Raw genomic sequence first — 23,397 nt, 5'->3', positions numbered from 1 at the left:
AGTCATGCAAAGATAAAACGAAGGTATAATTAAACATGAGAGGCTATTGCTGTACAAATAGATTGAAAAGTTAACATTGTGCAGCACTATATGGGACAGATCATAGGATCATTGGAGGTTATTAGGCTAATGGCCCTGGGGCCCTTATAAGCCTAGCCAAGAGTTTATCCCAAAAAGAAACTTCAATCAGCACCTGTTGCCCCTGTCAGTGAGGGACACAGGTGGGACCCCTTGGACAAATTTGTAGTTTCCCATCCACTCATCAGGGTTGCACTTGAAGAGAGTCAGTGAGGTGCTCTGTTTGACATTTATGGGAACTCTATTCCAGAGATGGGGCAGCCTCTGGGAGACAATCCTGTCTCTCCAGCAGGTTTTGTTGATGTTGCATATTAGATTCAGGCCTTTTGAGTGGTAATGCATGAGGAGTTAGACTTACAGATATGGAGCATCTCTAGTAGGGCAGGGTCTGAGATTGCCTTGTAAGCAAGACACAGATTACCCCTGAGCAATCTGTATGATATTAAATAGAGTGACAGTGATTTGAGCCTGTCCACATAGGACAGGTGTTGGAGGCCATGGATTCTTTTTCTGAGGTATTGGCCTTTCCAGTTGGTGCAGATGTTTGGAGAGGTACATACCAAATAGGGCTTTATACTCAATTACTGGTCTAATGAGAGAGGCGTACAGAGAGGTAATAACCTCCTTTTTTTCCCTGAATGCAATCCATTTACTTAGAAGATGAACCAAGTAAAAGGATTTTCTGACCACTGCTGCTACAAGATGGTCAAATGTGAGGTTATCAACCTGACTGCCCAGGTCTCTCACCACAGATTGTGTGCTTGATCAACCTTTCTTAGTGCAGCATTCAAGTACTGAAGGTAGCTTTGTTGTGGTGGAGGTTGTAAAGTACAGGAAAGCGGTTTATTTGCAAAATTTAAACTGGTGATTTTTTTTTTTAGGAGGAAAGCGTACCATAACAGATTAACCAGTTCTTCAGCTAAAAATGAAGGTTCTCCATTAGGTCTTCAGTGCATCTATTCTCTAATGTAGGAAGAGACCTTTCTCACCCTAGCAAAGGCAGACAAAAGGGGGCCATCATCCAGAAAACCATTTTAGAGTTTATGCCAGTTCAAGTCCCTGAACATTAACTGCCAAGAGACCATGTTCTTGTCTGACTAGGCTAAGGTTCTGACTTAACTCTTACCCCAAATGAGGGCAGTTTGTAATCCAAGACAGATCCTGATTATCTCCCTTCCCTGGAATGACTCGGGCACTGTTCCCTGCTCTGCAGCTTTTGTCTTTGATGACAATGGATTTCATGAAGTATCTATTAAAATCTAATCCTACACCACTGGGTGGTTGATGTGAAAATTGTTTCAACATGAGACATTTTATACCTTCACCCTGACTGAAGGCTACCATGATAGAATTAGGATCACCACACCACATCCCCTAGTCTATGGTCACTGTTCTCATGTAAACTTTCACCCGTTAGGATGGATGAGTCAGCATAAGTTGCGAACTACTTCTCTACGCAAAACAGATGTTTTAGCTCCCAAGCTGCTATTCAGACTTGTGCTTTCTGGGTAATAATATGAATGTTAGTCCTCTATGTACATGCAATGTAAGTATGGACACTATGTCCACCTTCCATAAGGACAGAGGATTGTTGACATTTTTAAATATTTATACATATTGATTATTTTCTGCTGAGGTTTTACTCCTAGGCTGAATCTGAAAATGGTCTAACTGGATCAGCACTCTACCAAGGTCAACACACATGAACACACAGCTATATATATATATATATATATATATATATATATATATATAGCTGTGTGTGTATGTGTTTTGAAGAGCTCAGTTGATACTAAATAACAGTTTACAAAGTACAATTGTTGGCACTGTTGCTTTCTGACTAAATTATAAAATATTACATCAGCTTTGTAAACAGCTGAAAAAAAGTTATTTGCAGAATATGTTCATAGGATCATAGCAACTTACTAGGCTAATGGCTCTTAGTCCATTACAATCCTAGCCAAGTTCTATCCTTATTTCCATGATCAGCACCTATTGCCCCTGCCCAGGAGGGTCACAGGTAGAACCCCCAGGATGAATTTACGGTTACATATGCAGTCGTCCAGAATGTGTTTGAAGAGGGCTAATGAGGTGCTCTGTTTGGCATGAAGTGGGAGTCTGTTCCAAATGTGTGGCAACCTCTGGGAGACAAATCTGTCCCTCCAGCAGGTTATATTAATGTCACGTATCAAATTAAGGTCTTTAGAGTGAATAACCCCAGTACCATTTGACTTACAGATATGCTTCATTTCCAGTAAAGCAGGGTCAGAGATTGCCTTGTAAGCAAGGCAGAGATTGCCTCTGAGTAGTGTTAAATACAGAAATGGGCAAAGGGGAAATCATTCATGTTAAATATCACAGGGGAATGTATAGCATCCTTGAGCAGAAATCACTATTGTATAATAGGAGGTTAAGTTATGAAAGTAGTAAGGAAAACAAGGACCCAAACATGCAGACAATGAATTGTAATTGGGACTCTATAATCTGCTGGTAGCCGATGCTTTTTTGAAGCTTGTACTAATTTTAATCATGTGAATGTAAAGTGAAAACAAAGTTTTAATTCTCATATTCATTGTTATCACTGAATGAAAACTAGGACACTTTTTTTGGATTTTAGGAATATTTTAACAGGCTAGAAAGAGAGCAAGGAATCCATTATCTCCATTAAACAGGTAACCAACAAAACTCACTCCTATTCAGGGCTGAGGCAGGAACATTGTTTGATCTCAAATCTCAAAGACAAATACCCCCCCCCCCCAAAAAAAAAAAGAGAAATTTGACTTGCAAATCAAAAAAGCTGATATAAATGTCCTTATAGAAGAATGACAAGAGGTTTCCTGACTAAATTAAAGGCAATGGATGAAAAATTTTCTGAAAATAAAATGTTTGGCATAAGAACTGTAAGGCATAGATGGACTGTAGAGATAATGTGACAGGGAAAATATGAAAAGTGTTAGTTGGACTGCCTTAGCACAATAAATAAAATGATAAATGCATAGGAGAGGAACAGTAAACATAATTCCTGGGTGACGAATGTTACGCAATCCATCTCTTTTTATTTATTTATTTATTTTAGTTCTGTTAATATTTATTCTGAACAAAATTCCCCATTTTGTATTTCTACTGGCAGATCTTTTAATGAGAGATAGATATTCCCTTACTTCTCTAGAAGCCCTAAATGCTAGGCACAATTTACTTTTTACTAATACTATAAATGATTCTGTAAAGATTTAGATGTGTTAATCTTTCTTCATACTTAAATTATAGCCAGCAATTGGTATTATTAATGTTAAAAAATAATGCCTTTAGGACCTTTAGATCCTGCAAATCCATTGAACCAAAGATGTAGAGTGGAGATAACTGCAGAAGAGGGAGTGATATAGCAGAACACCATCATCAGCCCCCTTTTCCCATTTTTCTACATGGGGTCAGGGTATCATGTTAACTGTCGCCAACTCTCTCGATTCAGTGCCACTCTCCTGCCTTCTTCAACACTCATGCCTGACTTTTGCAGATCTTCTTTCACACAATCCATCCACCTCTTTGCTGGACATCCTCACTTTCTCTTACCTTCTTCCTGTCTGTCCCAGATCTTCCTCACCAGATTGTCTTCTGCTTTTCTACACATGTGCCCAAACCACCATAATCTGTTCTCTTTGATCATTCCTGCAACTGGAGCTACTTTGGCTTCTGCTTTTATGTCCTCATTTCTTCATCTGTCCCACAGTGTGCATCCTATCACCTTTCTCAGGCATTTCATTTCCATCACCTCTAGCTTCTTCAACTGTTCTGCCTTTACTGCCCAGGTTTCTGTACCATACAGTAGTACTGGTCACATCACTGTCCTGTAAACCTTACCTTTCAGCTTATTTGGTAGTCTTCTGTCATAGACAACACCTGATACTCTATGCCAGTTGGCTGCAGGCCCTCTGATTCTAGCTTTGACCTCTTCATTCAAACTACCCTTCTCCTCAACAACACCTCCCAGATACTTGAAGCTGTTTGCCTGTATCACTATCTTCCCTTCTATCTCTATTATCAGCTTCTTCTGATTTCCACAATTTGCTGCCATTACCGCTCTTATCTGTGCTTAATTTCATCCCATGTGTCTTCAGAGTCACATTCCATTCTCCTGTCCTTTGCTGAAGTTCTAGCTCAGAGTCTGCCTGTACTGCTATCGTCTGCATGCAGCAGCTTTGTTAATCCGTCCCCTCCAACCTGTTTGCTAATGGAGTCCATCACCATATGAACAGCAGTGGGCTCAGAGCTGAACCCTAATGTACACCCACACCCACTGGGAACCCCTCTGTGAGGCCAAACACTGTTCATACTTGAGTCATTCGGTCCTTGTACATAGCCTATACTAATTCTATCAATGTTTCTGGGACTTCAAACCACCACAGTACTGCCCAGATCAGCTTTCTTGGGACCTTGTCATATGCTTTCTCCAAGTCTAGGAATGCCCAGTTGGACTCTCTCCTCATCTCTAGCTTCTTCTCGAGTATCTGTCTCAATACAAACATCTTGTCAATCGTGGTGCATCCTGATCTGAATCCAAACTGCTCCTCTCCCATCTTACATTCTACTACTCTGTGTATCCTTTTATCAATCATCCTCTCCAGAACTTTAATGCAATGTGATAAGAGTTTGATGTGTCTGTACTACCCACAGTTGTGGATGTCCCCTTTGTTCTTGTACACTGGCACAGATGTGATTATTCTCCAGTCATCTGGGATATGCCTTTCTCTCCACACTGCTATTAGTAGCCTCAGAAGGCATTTCTCCCCTATCTCACCAAGCATCTTTATCATATCTACTGTGACCTCATCTGAGCCTGCTGATTTCCCTGACTTCATCTTCCTTAGTGCTGTTCTTACTTCTTCTAGGGTGGGCTCCTCTTCTTCTCTCATTGTAGGCTGTTTCTGGGGCAGTATAGCTTCTGTGGGGTTTTCTTCATTCAGAAGCTGCTGGAAATACTCCTTCCATCTGCCTTTGATGTCCTCTGAGTTGGTGAGCAGGTTGTTGCTGGTATCCCTTATGAATGGTGTCTGACTATCTTCTTTATCTTTCTGTCTTTGCCTTGCAACCTGATGTAGTTTCTTTGTGCCCCTTACTGAGTCACTTTCCAGAAGTTAGTACAGTGCCTCCAATGCCCTATTCTTTGCTATTGCCACTTCTCTCTTAGCCTCTTTGTTAGCCAACCAGTAGTTCTTCCTAGCCTGGTCAGTCTTTTCTGTCTCCCACTTCTTCCTGCACTCCTTTTTTCTTTTGATGACTTCTTGGACTTCTGTATTCCATCACCAGCTTTCTTTATGTACTTTATTTCCATACCTGGCTCGGCCATATATCTTTTCTGCAGTCCTAACACATGCTGTTTTTAGGCACTGCCATTCTTCTTGAATTCCACCTATTTCCTCCTTTTCTTGGGGTGCAAGAGCCCTGAGTAATTCCTTGAATGGATTTACTTTCTCTCCAGTCAACTTCCAGGTCTTCAGCCTGGTCTCTGTTGACCTTAGAGCCTTTTCTGACCACTATTTGCAGCTGACTGCAGCAACTAGTAGTTTATGCTGTGGGCCAGCTGTTTCACAGGGGATTACTTTGCAATTATGGATTCTGTCCCAGTGCCTTTTCCTTACTAGGAGGAAATCTACCTGAGTTGCATGTTGACTACTCTTGTTTGTGATCTTGTGACTGTCTCACTTTCTGAACTGTTGGCTACTATCAAGCCATTTGCCAGACAGAAGTCTAGAATGGCTTCTCCTTCTTTATTCCTGTTGCCCCACCCATGTGGACCCAGGCAGTCCTCATATCCTGTTTGTCTGTCGAGATATGTGCATTCAAGTCACCCATTATCAACACCATTTCATGTCCTGCTTTATCTAGTAGGTCCTGCAACTGCTGTCTGAATACACTCTTTTCTTCACTATCACAGCTCTGCTGTGGGGCATAGGCTGAGATTATGAATACTGCCCTATCATTACACTGGAGTCTGACTGCCATGAGTCTGTCATTAATTCTGATGATATCCTTTACTGCCTTCTGAAGCCTCTCTCTCACCACAATTCCTACACCATTTCTAGCCTGCCCTCCACCTGAGTAGTAGACTCTGGATCCCAATCCAAGTGGATTTGCTGCACTGCCCTTCCATCTCATCTCCCAGATACATAGGATGTCCAGCCTCCTCCGTATCATCATGTCATCCACTTCCAAGCTGTGTCCTGTCAGAGGAACCTACATTAAGCGTAGCAATTCTCAGTTCATGTTTGTCCAGGGCTGCTGGGCTTTATGGCAGGCACACACTGGCCAATAGGGGCACATATACCCCTCCCACCATTAGCATGGGTCGCTGGTGTGGGTCAGAGTAGGTGGGTTCTCAACACACTTATCACCGGTAACTACCCATTTTTGGCAACATTAGTCAACATGACCAAATCACCTAGAGCCATATTTTACACCGTTGAGTGGCTAAGCCCTGCCATGGCATGCAGTCTGCGATCCGTACTCTGCACCACAGTAGATGCCCAAAGTGACTGGTCTGCACAACTCTTCCCCCTATAGGGGGCCATTTAGAGTCTGTGCTGCTGCCCACAGCTCCATTCATTGGTGAGTTTGAGATAGAAACACTCAGCATGTTTTCCGGACATGGGAGAAACCCCACGGAGACATAGGGAGAACATGCAAACTCCAAACAGTCATTTTTCGGAGGTCAGGATCAAAATACCTTGTGCATGGGAGGCGAAGACCTTAACCACTAAGCCATCTGGTCTATAGCAGAATATAGCAAAAAATAAAAAATAAACCAGAAATCAAACAGGATCCTTAAATTTGTTACTTCTTGGTATAATAAAGAACCAGTAAAATGCTAAAGAGTATATAAGTAATATCAGGCCACTTACCTCAGCATTCACAAAGGTCATTGGTGTGGTCACAAATCGGTACGTCCATCCTCTATGGGTCACTGCAGACCCCATGTCTTGGCCATTTCCAAGAGTCTCAGTCTCATTTAAGAAGGGTTTTGTTTCTAAATCTACAAGTAAAAAAGAAATACAAATTTTATTTTTCTGGTGTTTGTTTATATTTTCCTGTTTTTCTATTTTTGTGTGAAACACACTGACCCAAGTTTCTCTGGCAAACATATGTTCTTTAAAAGATAGTAAGTGGTACTGATGAAAAAAAAATGAACATGACTACACTTTTGCCGTAATTTCCCAAAGTCAGGGGTTCATTGCACATTACCATTTACCAGCTGTCTCAGTATTTTTTCGATGTCTATATAACCTTTGTCAGGGTGCTCAGGTTTTATCCAACCTTACAAAATATCCTGTTTTTCATTGTCTGGCTAAATTGACCGTGTACATATTGTTTACCTTAACCCCTGTAGATTGAGTAATGGCTGCAGTGTCCACTCTAGAGCACTTACTTAAATTAAAATAAGCTTAGTGTTAATATTTATGTAACGACTGTGAAAATAATTATCTGGTTCACTAATAAAACGACTTGTACACAATGACACACAGTGAATGAGTAAAGATGGCATACAAAGAGGGAGAGCTGATTGTTAGGTTTGGACTGCTGATTGTGGTCTAAGCACTAATGACACATGGGTAGTTACAAATGCTGGGGTTTGGCAAAATGGCTGATTCAAAAGAGTTAGGCTTGTGATATTAAGAATTAACCATTTAATTGTAAGATGACTGAATTGGAGAGAGCCTTTGAGACAGGCTGATGTAGCTGTAAGAAGTACAAAAATGTGTTGTCAGCAGCAAAACTGAGGATATGAATGTCATATTAACTAGTAGTGGGTACCTGCCAAAGAAATATTTCTGGGGGAGCAACCAAGTGCAGCTTTTACTTTTATTTTTGGCACTGAACCAGTCTGGTACATTAAGTATTGTGATACATGTACGTTCATAAATGTGTGGCTAAATTTGGGTTTGACAGTTAGGAAATATGTCTCCCTTAAAGCAAATAGGCAGCAGATTAAGAGATGTTGGCAGAGGGATACTACAAATGTAGATGCAAAGTATAGCAGTAAAAACTTTTCAGCGACTTCTATGTGAATGTCATCCAAAGGGAATTAGTTCAGCAGATCAGATATGAGCCATTGGTACTGTTTGGTATCATAGCTGAGACTACAGACCAGATATTGACTGTCCCAGTGGTACTGTTTGGTATCATAAATTCATAGGTTCATAGGTAGGTACTAAGCTATCGGCCCAAGGGCCTACGTAAGCCTAGCCAACAAGGTTCCCTGCCTTATGCCACCCAAGAAATGATTTTCCTGTGCCACTGTCGAGCAGAGACACAGAAGTGATCCCCGGGGTGTATTTCCTATTTCCCATCCACTCATCAAGATTTTTCTTGAACAGTGCTAATGAATAACTTTGCTTGACATAGATGGGTTCCAGAGTATGGGAAGTCTCTGGGACAGGAATCTGTCCCTCCAGCATGTCCTGTTTATTGTGGTGACAAGGTTTAGGTCCCTTGAGCGTGTAGCTCGGAGGGATTGGGATTTCTTTAGGTGTAGCTTGTCCAACAGCTCTGGGTTTGACATAGCTTTATATGTTAGGCAGAGATCACCTCAGAGTAGGCGATATACTACAGAGTAAAGCTGGAGTTTTTTGAGGTGGTCTGTGTAGGGCATTTGTTTGAGGCCAGTAATCCTCTTTGTGAGGTACTTCTGTGGCCTTTCCAGCTGCTACAGATGTCTTGTGAGGTACATTCCAAAAGGGGTGTTGTACTCTATAATGGGTCTAATGAGTGTTGAGTAACAATGACCTCTTTTTTCCTGGATGAGAACCCTTTTGTGATAAGGTGTGCCATGTAGAAGGACTTTCTGACTACTGTGGCGATGGTGGCGATGTGACTATCAAAGGAGAGACTACTGTCCACCTGGATCCCAAGGTCTCTTATCACACATTCATTGTTAAGTAGATTGCTGCCTATGTGGTAGTTCATGGGTACAGAGTTTTTACCAAAAGGGATGGCACTGCACTTTTTGGCATTGAGCTTGAGGCCATGGCTCTGACACCAAGCATCTGTCTCATCGAGGCCCTTCTGTAGGATGTCCACATCATTCAGGGACTTGACTATGACTCCTAGTTTGCAGTCATCTGTGAACTTCGTTAGTCAGAGGTCTTCTGTGTTAGTCTGTACTTTAGAGAAGTAGATACCAAACAGTAGAGGTCACAGAACAGAACCCTGTGGTACTCCACTTGTCACTGCTTTCAGGTCAGATTTGGAGTCTGCAACTTTTACAGTGTGGGTTCTATAAGTGAACCAGTTGGCAACCCATCTTGTGATGTAGGAATTTATACCTAGTTTAGTGAGTTTAGCTATAATTCCAGAATGGGGGTTGGTGTTGAAAGCCTTGGCAAGGTCAAGATAGGCTGTGTGAACCACCTTACCCTCATCTACAGCTTTGGTGACTGCCTCAAAGAAGTTGATCAGGTTCAGGAGGCATGATCTTCCTTTCACAAACCCGAACTGGGTGGGATCCAGAGTTTGGAGGTTACCAATGTCTTTGTTTATGAGTTCCATGATGATACGTTCCATGGCCTTGCAGGCTCATCAGGCTAATAGGTCGATAGTTCCTGGGATCAGTGGTGGCTCCCCCTTTGTGGTGTGGGATAACTGTTGCTGTCCACCATTCAGTGGGCACAAAGCCTGATGTGAGGCTATTATTGAAAATGGTGCTTAAGTGGGGAGCCAGTTTGTTCTGAAGTTCGTGTAAAACGCAGCCTGGGATGTTGTCCGGTCCTATGGATGCTGTGTTTTTGGCTTTAGATAGTGCAGCTTTTACCTGCGTAGTTGTGATTACAGGGACTCTGCAGTTTTCCTGTATAGATATGGGCCCTTTAGGTGGTGAGTGGGGGTTAAAGTTAGCACTGAACCTATCTGCGAGGATGCTGGCAATATCAGTTGGTTCTGTAATTTTCATGCTGTTGTGCTGTAACTCAGAGCAGATCTGGGTGTTGCCATCAAGATTCTTGACATAGCTATAGAATGCTTTGTGGTTGTCCTTAGAATTAGTGGCAATTTTGTTTTCGTAGCTAGCTTTGGAGGATCTTATAAGGGATCTCAGCTTCTTACTGAGGCTGACCAGGGAGCTCCTCCACTCATGGGATTTTACTCTCTTTTGTAACAGTTTCTTCCTTCTGTTGTACAGTTTGTTTATGGCAGGGGACCACCAGATTGGCTTCCTTTTTTTGGAGGATAGCGCCTTGGTTCTGTTTGGGATAGCATGATCCATGCACTCATGTAAGTGCTTATAGAGTGCATTTGTGTAGGATTCAGCAGTTGTAACTGTATTGTCCATCTGGATGGGTGTCATGAATTCACCACTTCTGTCTTAAGAAGCATGAAGTTGGCTTTGGAGAAATTTTTTACCATGGTTTCCTTAATGGGGGGTGGGGGCTGGATGTGGATATCAAGGGTGATTAGCTTATGGTCAGATCAGACCAATGAGGAGTTGACTTAAGGTGTCAAACACCAGTCACTCATGTTGGTAATGACTAGGTCTAGGATATTGTTGCCCCTGGTGGAGGTGTGGATAAGTTGATCCAGGGCATTGGAGTTTATGAATTCTAGAAAGCGTTGAGCTAAGGAGTTGGTACATGAGTAGTTTTCCCAGTTAATGGTGGGGTAGTTGAAGTTGCCCATTATTAGGGTGTTTGGTTGAACCCTAATATTTTCCAGTACATCAAGAAAAGAGGAGTGGGAATCATGGCATATGGTGGGGGATCTGTAGCAAGCTACAATTTGGATTGCAGTTTTGCCCAGAGTTAGTTGCACTTGGATAACCTTGGATGCATTATGCTGAGCAACTAGCCTGAAGGTATGGATATCCTTAATGAATATGGACACACCTCCACCTTTGGTGTTTTGGTCCAGGTAACATGGCCGAAAAGTGCGGTATGAGTTATAGCCTGGTAGTGCAGGGGTGCTCTCTGAAGCCTTGAACCAGGTCTCAGTCACTGCACAGATATCAATGTTCTCCATTTTAAGGAGTGCCTCAAGTGAGTGCATTTTGAGATTTAGACTTATAGCATTGAGTAGCATTACCCTCAGTTTTTACGTGCCTGTTCCTGTTACGGTGGTGAATTTGTTATTTGAACCTTGCCTAAAAAAGGCACAATAGGGGCAGCTAGTGTCCGGAATCCCAGGGGCGACAGGTGCAGGCCATCTGTGGCAAAGCATTGTGGTCTGTCGACAATGTCATCCCAAGCAGACAGATACTGGATTCCCTTAGAATGACACCAGAAGCTTAGCCAAGATGGCAGAATGCTACTCAGGGCTAGGGTCATATCTGCCTGGGCTACAAGATCGGAGAGCTCTTCAATGTCTCTATTCATGTAGCCAGGGAAGTACATCTCAGGTCATTCACACCAACATGGACAATGACAGAGTCATATTTGTACTTGTTGTGGAGTGACCTGAGTGTGTGGGTTATGTGGCGGATCCTGGCACCCGACAGGCAGCTGACAGTAACCTTCTCCTTGTTTAGCCTGGTGAGTGGGACATCAGTGTGCTTGACTATAGAGTCACCTATGACTAGTGTGTTGGGTATGTTGTTTTGCCTTATTGGCTGTGGTTGAGTGGCACACTGAGTCTGTGGGCTATGTGTCATTTGGGTTGTGTTGGGGGATGGGGGTTGCTTGCGTTTCTGCTTTGGAGGTCTCTGTTGCTTAGACAGATTATTATTGAGAGCCTCAGCGAATGTTTTTGTGTTACTATTTGTGGATTTTGGTGGTGTAGATTTAGTGAGACTATGTGATGAGTGTGGTGTGGTGCAAATGTTTATCTTCTCCTCATGACTGTCAAGTTCAGTCTTGGTTGGAGAGAGCTTTACCTCCAGTTTGGCTAGATAAGTGCATCTCTCACAGGTTGTAGTGTTGGGTGGTAGGAGGAGAGGGTTGTCTGTGTACGTGAGGCAATTTCTACATTGCCTCAAGATGCTCAGATTCATCAGATAGACAGGAGAGAACACTGGGAGCTGACCCTTCGACATGCCTGCATAAAAAAAAATTTCCTCTAGGTAAGTAAGGAAAGTGAGTATAAGAGTTGTTTTTCTCTAAGCAAGTGAGAAAAGTAAGTACAAAAACTGTTTTCCTCTAGGTAATGAGGAAGGTTGAGTGCAATAGTAATTAGTAGCTTATTTAGTGCTTACAAGTTCTGAACAAGTGCTGAGCACAAATAAGCAAATTTAAGTGCTAAAACTAAGAATCTGTATCTGAACTAGACAAGTTACAGGACAGAAACAAGTGCAAATGCAGGCTTTCAAATCAGAAAGTTGAGAGAGATGGAAGAGATTGCCCAAACAGCCAATAACTACAATTTCTTGGCCAGAACCACTCCTTATGTGGTAGACAGGTTACCTAGTGCTTACCACTCCCACTGATAAGCTAGAAGGTTTCCTTCCAACACAGAAAGGCTTGAGGGGGCTCATACGCTTACATACAGTCCTGGATACAGCAAATCTGTATCTGGAACACTAGTTACAGGAAAGGTAAAAAACAGGCTTACAGTGTTTTGTTTTTTTTTACAGAAAAGTAACAAAAACAGTAGTAAAAACAATTCACATGCAGTGCAAGCTAGCACACTTGAGTATGTAGCAATATTAGACCAAACACAGTTTAAAAATGCAATTAAATTAAAAAGGACTAAAAGCAAGTGCAGAAAGAGTTTATTAGGTAGAATGTGGTAAAGAGATTGGACTGGGGGAGTGCCCCAGATCAAATCTACAGTGGGGCGGGCAACTGCAAAAGCCACCAAATTTAAACTACAAACCAAAAATAGGGAGGGTGAATGGGACAAAATAGTTTCAACAGAGATCTAAGCAAGAACTAACAGTACAAACTCTAAAACTAAAAAAAAAACAAAAGTCTCATAGCTGAGACTACAGGGCAGAGGTTGACTGTCCCAATGGTACTTCTTGGTATCATAGCTGGGACTACAGAGCAGAGGTTAACTGTCCCAAAGGTACTGTTTGGTATCATAGGTGAGACTACAGAGCAGTGGTTGACTGTCCCACTGGTACTGCTTGGTATCATACCTGAGACCACAGAGCAGAGGTTGACTGTCCAGTACAACATCTGCAAATTTAAATGTATTTACCTGTGTAAATGTAGTGGGCAGTCAGCTCACCGACTTTTAGACGAGTACTGCAAAACCGAAGCACCAAATAGTAGCATGATTTTTAGTTATAACTTCAAAGAAAATCTCTTTACACAAGGTAAACCTTTAATGAATCGAAGAACATGTAAAATGTTTATAACATTTAAAAAGCTCATGTCATTTCTAAACATGGCTAAAACTTAAAGTATCAGCAATTCATTAAGCAGTGGAAGTTAAGCAATGGGCAAAGGACATAAACTTATTAGTAGAAAGAGAGTCGTATTTAAATATCTGTATGCAATGATTTACATTCTGAAACAAAGTCGTAGCTTAAGGCGAGAGTGAAAAAGTGTTCAATAAAAGCTATAAAAGCTGGAGTGATTTACACTGCTAAGTATCTTGAATCAAATAAGGATATATTGATTAGTTTGTTCGGACTTTTGGATCGGTTATGATGCCATCTGCTAATTATTCCTGATTGAGCTGAAAATGTTTGTGATTGAGGAAGTCAAGCAATGCCATTCTACTGCTGACAAGGTAGGCATACTTCTCAACCCTTTAGCACAGAAAATCTGGCCAAAACTGAAAATAATGGGGTACAAAGCCCAGAAATAGGGACAGATTTTAAATATTGCTCTGATAAACTCAGAAAGTTGCTAGACTAACAGGAATTGTGCTAGCATGCATTTTCTGAAGGATATGAAGTCAGAAAATCAAATGTATGTCATTATTTAGTGACTTCAATCCTCAGTAATTTGCCAGAAAAACATAATTTTTTTATGAGGAATAGAGCAAAAATAAGACATGAAAATCTGGATAGTTGAGAGGTATGAAGGTAGGTATCAGAGAGAAGTTGGTTATTAGGAACAAAGGCCCATGTCTCAAGTGAGCAAGGAATAGCAGCTATAGACTTCTGCAGGCTGGAGTCAGCTCTTTTCCAGATTTAAAAATGCAGCGACCAAGAGAGCCTTCTGAAGATTGTGGTGACATGGAGATCTCTAGGAAAACATTAACACACATCAAGGAATTTATGAAGTCCTCCTTTCCTGTCTTTAGCTCTGTTAGCTGTGTTTTGTTGGATAAAAAGATATACTTTTCTGTTGTCAGTGGACTGAGAAATATAAAGAATAGGGTTGGACAAAGAAGCATCCTGTAGGAGAAAAATATAGAGTCACTTTGTACCAAGTGATTATGAAGCTTCATAAAAATTATCCTCTCAGTCTGCTATTTATGGTTAGAATACATATATTGATTATTACAGTATATAGATGAAGTTTATGTCAGAGCTACCCAGGAGAATGACATTTCAAGACTGCTAACCATATGGACTCTCAGAAGACTGCCATTTGCAGAAGCCATTTGTTTCATTCAATTATTTCACATTGTTTTATTTTACCACTGATGGAACTAGCTCTCTAAGGAATAAGGCATTATTTGATCATATAGTTTTACATGAGTGACTAATGGCCTAATGAATAAGGCACTGGTCTCCTAAGCCAGGGATTGTAGGTTTGAGTCCCATTTGGGGTGACATAATCTTGATGCAAATCAGAAAGACCAAGTCGTTAATGTGTTTGCCTCGCAATGTTTGATTCTCACTACTGGAAAGAGCTTTACTGATTGAAGATGTGCAGCTCAGATGGCTTAGTGATTAAGTGCAGTGACTATAATGTACTGGGTTTGAGACCTACAAGTGCTATTTATTTTGGGTAGGAGGTTGGCATAATGGTTAAGGTGTTTACCTTACAAACATAAGGTGCAGGGTTTGATTCTCACATGAGGTAATTGGCTAGGCTGAAAATGGCCCACAAGGGCAGCTAGCCTAGTACTAACCTATAAACTTATGAAATCTGTGACTGTACTATTTACCATTACCATGTACTATTTACCATCAAAAGGAAGCAAATTTTTGGACTGGAATTATGTGAACCCAAATGCCATGCTATGTAATAATGGGAGGGACTAGCACCTCATCATTTAATGTGAGACAGAGTAATGGAAGGTATCCAGTTAATTAGATCCTTGATGTAACACCTAACACTTTAAGATTTATACACTGTTTTTATAGAAACCAGGGATGAATACTTTCCAGTGGCACAGGCTGCAAAAAGTAGTATTAAGTATTATGTAAAGCAGCAGTAAGCATTAATCTGCGGGGACTTCAGATAAATCAGAGACTGTGCTAGTGTGGTTACACCAGTTCAAGTGAATGGGGGCAGTTATATATGAGTTCAGGAAAAAGAGTGAAGGCCAGTTTGATCACATGGTTTCTATAAGTTCCTCTCCCAAGAACATTTTAATGCATGCCGTTACTTAGGTATCTGTAAATATGCATTGCATGAAGAAATGCTTCTCTGTAGCACACAAAAAATGAAAACAGATACTTGTTTGATTTTTTTCCCCAGATTTATAGCACTTGCACACTTTTCACTCTTATGAGCTTCATGAAGTTTACAGCATGCTAGTAAACTACCCACATCTAACATTACCCGAGTTACTATTGCCTCCTGATTTCATTTAGTTATTACTGAATGAGTATGGTGACTATATCCTTACAATAACATTAATGGAGCAGTGTAATGACAGTACTTTAACATTCATCAACCTGTACAATTTTATGTCCTGACATATTGGTACCAGTAGAGTGAGATGACTTAGCGGATTGGCTTTTTAACTAGTACAGTGATAAAACCTGCAGAGTAACATAACAGCTGAGGACAATGACAGGGCTCTACAGTAGAGCTGTAATATATTAGCATAGGGCCAGTACATGCAGCAAACACTTTGTGGGAAGTATTAGTGGACAGTGCAGTGACCATACCTGTAGAATGACAGCATGCAACAGCTAGGAGTGGTAGAAGGAGAAGCACACAATTCATGTTGACTCTCAGCTGAAAGAAAGAAGAAAGTTAAAAATGTATGTTTTGTCTTGCAAAAATCAGGTCTTTTATAAGGTGACAGCTTTGTATTAATGAACATCATTTATTCTGTGGACATTTTAAAATAGCTAAACATTTTGTATAATTTCCTGAAAACTTTCCACCAAACTAGAAGGCACTTGTTTGTTTTGTTATTTATAAGTGCTGGTGTTAAAAATGTTGGAAAGTACACTAATGGGGATTTTTTCTTATATGCATTCAGCAAAAGTGTGTGTGTGCATGCATGCACACATTTATATGCTAAATGTATATGTTTGTGTGTATGTGCACATATATATACTAAATAGATGTGTGTGTGTGTGTGTGTGTGTGTGTGTGTGTGTGTGTGTGTGTGTGTGTGTGTGTGTGTGTGTGTGTGTGTGTGTGTGTGTGTGTGTGTGTGTGTGTGTATGTGTGTGTGTGTATTTTTATGTTGCTGTTGCACATCTTGCATTGCTGCAACCCAGACAGCCCTACAGCACTGGTTCCCTTTTGCATTTTGAAAATTCATGTAATCTGTAACACTTGCTGACCTTATTGCACACCAGCTGATAAATTAAGTGTTTATTATTATAGTAGCCTATCAGGGTAAATAAAGAACATAATCTGTTAATCTTAGGTTCAACTACATGAAAGGCAAATAGTTGTTAGAATTCTATGCACCAAAGTGTTTTGTTGCTATTCTTGGGCTTTTACCATCATACAGGATGTCAGATAGTTGGCAGATGTAAATGCCTCTTTCTCAGATACCACTATTAAGAAGTGAGACCAGTAATAAATGTAAGTGAAGTTGCATGCATTGCAATGCAGTTCTGGATGTGTCATTCCCTGCCATGCAGTATACGTTACCAAATAAGCAGGGCAATTCAATGGGAATGTGTGGAACATATCCAAACCATCAAAGGTACTGATGAGTCCGCTCAAAGGGAATTTGACTACAGTGTAATCTTTCTAGCATTCCAGCAATAGATTAGCAGTCCACCCTCTCTGATTTAAAAGTTGCTCATCTTAAAAACAGAGAGAAGTGATTTTTAGTCTGAGGATTAACTCCTCCTGCTTTCTCAGTCCTCCTTATAAAATGCTGTTTATTGTTTATCATCTTTGTTCATTTAAGGGTCGCACCCCCCCCCCCCCATGCCGGCCATCCAAGCTGAGAATATAACCTAGAGTTGTTTCTGCTAATGTTGTTATGCTAAGGAGCCCCATTCTCCCTTTTAAGTTACCCACCCACTTTCAGAAATAGTAGAACTACAGCCCTCAGCATTTGAATCTTCATTTTTTGGTTTTATATTTACCTTCCTTTTGAAGAATATGAGTAGGACGTCTTCCTGTGGTTTGCTTATCCTGCTCACCATTCAGACAGCAGTGGTCTCTAAAACCGATTTACATAGTGCCCTCTCTTTTGCTGTGAGGGGTAGTGTTATTACTGCTTAAATTATCTGCCTATAATCCATTTTCTGTACCATTTGACACCTCTAGAGTCTCTGTCTTCCTCTATGCATAGTGTGGTTATTCAAGTTCTACATAAACTGTTTGTCTCTTTCATGAAAATGCTTTTTCACTAAGTAGCCTCAATAGGAATATCACAGGAAGCAGACACTGTACATCAACATTTGGAACAGGTTTATTCTGCCTGACTTCACCCTGTGAATTGCTTTCACTTCAAGTGGTAGTGTTCTTGTTAGCAATTATTTCCATTATTTATTTATGTCTTCAATCATTCATTTGTTCTTCTACTGGGTCTTAATGAAACTCCATTGTTTAATCAGTGTTTATTTAAAAATTATGAGCTCAGCTTTGTGTATGAATTCAAGTGGATCATTTAATCAGATCTATGTGACTAAGTCACCCCCCCCCCCCACAAAAAACATAGCTAAATAATTTGAGTTATATTGTCTCATAATGTATTGTAAATAAGTAACTCTGTGGAAGGAAAGATGCTTAGCACGTCAGTGTTATTTATGCATATGTGAGTGAATGTATGTGTATGATATATACATACAAACACACACGTATATGTGTGTGTGTGTGTGTTTATATATATACACACACACAGTGTCACACACACACATACACACACACACACACACACACACACACACACACACACACACACACACACACACACACACACACACAGACACACACACTCAGCACAGCAATAATCTAGTAGTGTTTCAGTTAAGAAAAGTGAGATGAGGATCTCCAGTTTTGATACACTTGATAAGTCCAGTTTATTGTGCTACAAATGTATGCAAACATACACATACTTCCTCCTTTCCACAAACAAGAATCACAATGGCTTTAAGCAGCACAATTTGGATTTTGTGCAAACTTAAACTGGTCTACCCTCCTGTTGTTAAACTGCAGTTTCTGAAGCTTAGTTTTACAAGATGAAAGTATATAATGGTACCTCTATATTTAAATATGACTGGATGTTGTCATTTTAATGATAATCTGAAATGTTTTTCATTCACCCTCTACAAACTCAGCCTAACAGCCTTTGAATGAGTATTAATGTAAGATCATCTTCTCTGTCTGTGATTTTGGAAACCCATGTTTCAAAATAAGCAAGGGCTTTCAGTGGATTAACAAACACTTTGAGCAAAAAATGCCAGGTCTCCTCCTCTGTAGGAATTTAAAAGAAAGGTCGTCATACATTTGAGACACAGTAAAGGTCAATATGGTTTTAATGCAGCCATGTAGAAAATACAGCAGAATTAGCAGATATATTTAGGAGACACCCACGGGGTTAAGTATAGCTCCCGTATCCATGTACTATATACTTCCTGAAGAAAGGTAGGCACTGCTCAGATAAAACTACATCTCCTGAGCTCATTATAGGGGCTTCCCAGAACCTCATTTTAAATGGATTCTGAAGGGGCTGGGATCAAAAAGGCTGGTAGGTGCCACCTCTCTTGACCCCCATCTGAGGGGTGAAGAATATCAAATACCAGTAATACTGGAAATCCAGGTGCAGAGAGCAAAGAGCTGGGGCATTATTTTCACTGGGCAGCTTCAAGTTAAGGGATTACTATTCGGATTATTTGGGTTAATTCTGTTTTTTTCTTCAGGTGTGCCTGTGTTTGAGGACTTTAAGTTCTTTTAAAAAATCTTGTGACTCAATGCCATAAAGCTTTACTGAAATCTGGACAGTCCCTGTGAAACAAGTACATCTGATTGGCTTTTTCCAGTCCAAAATTAAACAAATGAGGTATATTGCAAGTAACATGTCACCATTTTAAATAAATCAACCTATAAAAATGCAAGGGTTTACCAGATTTTAAGTTAAATGAAGGATGCACACTATCGGATGCTGTTTCTGAGCTTAAGCAAGTTTATATCAGGCCATTATATGATTAGACTGTATAGAAAACTATTCTAATAAAATGACACAGATTTACAATCTCATCTGTTATCTTGGTGACATCTATTCTTTGCAGAAGCCTATGTCACATATCTTGCTTGCACTGTACTTGCCTAATAGGTAAAGGTAATGAAATACAAATTACCACCTCTCATTTATTACAGCTGCTTTGTACAGACTCTCCTTTCATACTGTGACTGTAAACAAGCTCTATAAAGTTTATTGATTTCCTCAAGAGAAGATATTCTGACATATTGAGTCTTACCAGTATAGTCTGCACAGGTAAGGTGAAAGCCTTCTGTGTGCAACATAAGCTCACCAGTATAGTCTGCACAGGTAAGGTGAAAGCCTCCGGTGTAACACAAGCAAATTCATTAAAAAAAATTCTTAAGTGGCATTATGTGAGTGACTCATGAGGTAGAAAGTCTTGAGCACCAAACAGCAGATGATGTATGCGATGCATTATATAGTTCCTGATATTCTAACAGATTGCAGAATTTATGTATGTTTAACAGTCAGCTGCCCCCCCCCCATTTTAATTTGCACAAGCCATAAATACAAGTCCCCAAAGACAATAACATATTGTGAAAGAGACCAAGCTGCTAGTTTACAGCCTGTTTTACAATATTGTATATGCTTCCATTTATCATCTCCTACCAGTGAATGGACAGCCATTTTGGGAGGTTGTCTGATCATCCTAAATATTGTTTTCAAATAACATTTAACTATTTCAAGCAAGAAAAGTGAATTACTTTGCTTGAAATTCATATATGTTCTTTTATGTTATTGAATAGGCAGGATTAGTTAGCATTAAAGTTGTAATGACTTCTAAATTGCCAGTCTCTAAGTTCATTCACATTGTACTTGTTTGGGAGAAGGGCAGCATTTATACCCCTTGCAATGGCAATCCCCATGCATGCAGCCTGAACCTGCAATCAGCTTTTGGCAGACAGACTGACTAGTATATGTGTGAGGGAAGTCACATCTTCAGCAGTGCCATTTCAGGTGTGCTCCATGGATGACTATTGTGTACGTTGAAGGGAAGTTGTGTGTACAGCACTGCCATCTCAGGTGTGCTCCATGTATGACTATTGTGTACGTTGAAGGGAAGTTGTGTGTACAGCACTGCCATCTCAGGTGTGCTCCATGTATGACTATTGTGTACATTGAAGGGAAGTTGTGTGTACAGCACTGCCATCTCAGGTGTGCTCCATGTATGACTATTGTGTACGTTGAAGGGAAGTTGTGTGTACAGCACTGCCATCTCAAGTGTGCTCCATGGATGACTATTGTGTACGTTGAAGGGAAGTTGTGTGTACAGCACTGCCATCTCAGGTGTGCTCCATGGATGACTATTGTGTACGTTGAAGGGAAGTTGTGTGTACAGCACTGCCATCTCAGGTGTGCTCCATGGATGACTATTGTGTACGTTGAAGGGAAGTTGTGTGTACAGCAGTGCCATCTCAGGTGTGCTCCATGGATGACTATTGTGTACGTTGAAGGGAAGTTGTGTGTACAGCACTGCCATCTCAGGTGTGCTCCATGGATCACTATTGTGTACGTTGAAGGGAAGATGTGTGTACAGCACTGCCACCTCAGGTGTGCTCCACAATTTATTCCAAGTCTTTTCATAAAACAGTTTACTTAGTTTTGAAAAAGATGTGACAAAAATAACTGCACCTTACAATATGGATGCATTCATTCTCACTTGACCATTGCCTAAGACTGCTTTCCCATGATACTTATACTGTTTTTATTTGTAATTTATGGTCTGCCACTTACAACACAAAGCTGTTCCAGCATTGTTGTCATCTCCATGGCATAGATGGAGGGGTGGAGCACTGACTATGACCCTGATGATCTGGATTTGATTAGTGGCTCTGGTGTTAGAAGGGCAGATGTGGGGTGTAAGAAGAAAGATGAGGTTGTGCTTATTTGTCTCCTTTGGAGGGAGAGGTAAAGGGGGTGTTGGTCCCACTTATAGCCTCTATAAGAGACAAAAGGGACCTTAAACAAAGATGTCAGCTGGAAAGCATGGTACGCATGTAAAGAGAGGAGTGTCACTATGGCAGTTCAGTAGTCATAGTATGCAGACCTGTAGCATGTGACCCAGCATACTATGGGGTTAGGCCAAAAATTATCTAAGCTGTCTACTCCCTGTGCACTAATAGAGACTCTAGAAATAAATTCTGCTGTGGTCCGCACAGCTCTACTAAAATAATAAGTTGCCTACCCAGATTAGGGACTGGCCACCATGAAGTCCAAGTAGGTAAAACAAGAAATAGGAACAGGAGTTAAAGAAATCATGAGTAGTACAAGTTTTAATAACAGACATCTTGGTACAATAGAACCTTACTAAATTAAGTTAATTGAGACTGTTTTGAACATAAAAAGTATTTTTAACATTTTTACTTGCATAGCATTTTTTTGCTGGAGGAGGGTTCATTGCCTGTTGTTCTTAACCCTCTTGTTTCATATATTTTGGGATTCTCATTTCTAGTGAAATGATCAAAAATAATTGTATCAGGGCAAATGATCATTTCCCTTAAAATTCTCTTGGAAGACTCACTATCTCACACAACTTATTATAGAGAACATACTCATCTAAACATGACAGCAGACTAAACAGCTCTGGTAACTCTGTCATCAAGGAATTCACATTTCTGATCTAACCCATGTGAACCCTGCATATTCAGAAAGCAAGCACTTCACTTACACCTATAGCTGGCCTTAGGCATAGGCCAACTAGGACGCCGCTTTAGCAGGGGTGCTTTTCCAGTGATCTGGATGGTGTAGGTAGACCAGGATGGGGGCACTAGGTGGTGCGGGAGGAGGGGGCACTGTGGAACCCTTTTGCCTAGGGCACCAGTTGACTAAGACCGCCCCTGCTTACACCCCATAGCAACATCACAAAACACTAGCTAACCAGCAGAGAGAATAACAAAAAAGCTATTTCAAAATTCTCAGGTCAAGATATATATATATCAGGCTAAAGAGGAATGAAACGTCAGGGAAAAAGAATATAGGGTGATAACACTGTAGAACTGAGATAACTAAACAAAAACAGTAAAGTATGAAAAAGGTATAAATATGTGAAGAAAATGAATAAGAAGTAAAGTAAAAAATGCATTATAATATGAAATATAGCAAAGTCAGTACGAATAACTAATAAAAAAGTGCCCTTACCTGTATCCTACACTCTTTAATTGCACTGTGCTTGTCTGTTGCTGAAACCAATGCTTGATTCTATTTTTTGAAAGGATTTTAAGAAGTGCTTTTAGGGAAGTGTTGTATCTGTGAGATAGCTGATTAGAAACCACAAATATCAGCATCCTGACTTATCTGGTCCAGTTATCTGACTTGCAAGATTTGATAAACATGTACGTTTTTTGACATTGTGCTATTATGTGATAACCATTTACACAATTGTGTGGGATCATTATATGAAATTCTGGTTTAGAGTACATAGGTTTTATCATGAGTTCTTCATTCGGTAACACTTAACTAGAGTATCCCTCAAAAGATCACATTTTCAGCCTCTGTACTGCTTTCTCTACTCATGCATATTTTATGTGTTCTGTAAAATCCATTACTTTCTCTCTGTGGAATTTAAAATCCTTTTTACATCATGATTAATTTCTTCATAACCTTTGTTCTTATTTAAAAAAAATACAGTAAAACTGCCCACTAATTTCTTTTGATAGAACATTTTCTTGGATTCTAAGCATGCATGAGTATTTTAAGTTAACACAACATTGCATTTTCTTAACATCAGATTGAAAGAGTTTCCTTATCTAGTTTGCCCTTTAGTATATTTAGGTGTCTTCCTTCCCCCTTACTTCTTTTCAACTGATCTGGTCCTCTCAAATGACTCCATATATTTCCTTCTTCTAATAGTCTATTCCAATGGATCTACAA

The 23,397-nt window shown here is 40.3% G+C and overlaps 1 protein-coding gene across 1 annotated transcript in view; it reads right to left on the bottom strand.

Moving 5' to 3' along the window:
• LOC122806364 (lectin-like) overlaps positions 1 to 22,753 on the bottom strand; it is a 65,328-nt gene extending 42,575 nt beyond the window's left edge. Inside the window, exons 1-3 of the mRNA XM_044076715.1 lie at positions 22,666 to 22,753; positions 16,016 to 16,085; positions 6,975 to 7,105 (exon numbers count right to left, since the gene is read on the bottom strand). Coding sequence (XP_043932650.1) covers positions 6,975 to 7,105; positions 16,016 to 16,073 — 189 coding nt within the window. The 5' untranslated portion in view covers positions 16,074 to 16,085; positions 22,666 to 22,753. The remainder of the gene's footprint in view (positions 1 to 6,974; positions 7,106 to 16,015; positions 16,086 to 22,665) is intronic.
• Between the last annotated feature and the right edge of the window lie 644 nt (positions 22,754 to 23,397).

The sequence above is a fragment of the Protopterus annectens genome, chromosome 7.part0 (genome assembly GCF_019279795.1).
Source record: "Protopterus annectens isolate FY-2018-M chromosome 7.part0, PAN1.0, whole genome shotgun sequence".
NCBI classification, from domain to species: domain Eukaryota; kingdom Metazoa; phylum Chordata; order Ceratodontiformes; family Protopteridae; genus Protopterus; species Protopterus annectens.
Note: the sequence above shows the minus strand (reverse complement) of the source record. Positions and strands in the feature narration are given on the sequence as shown.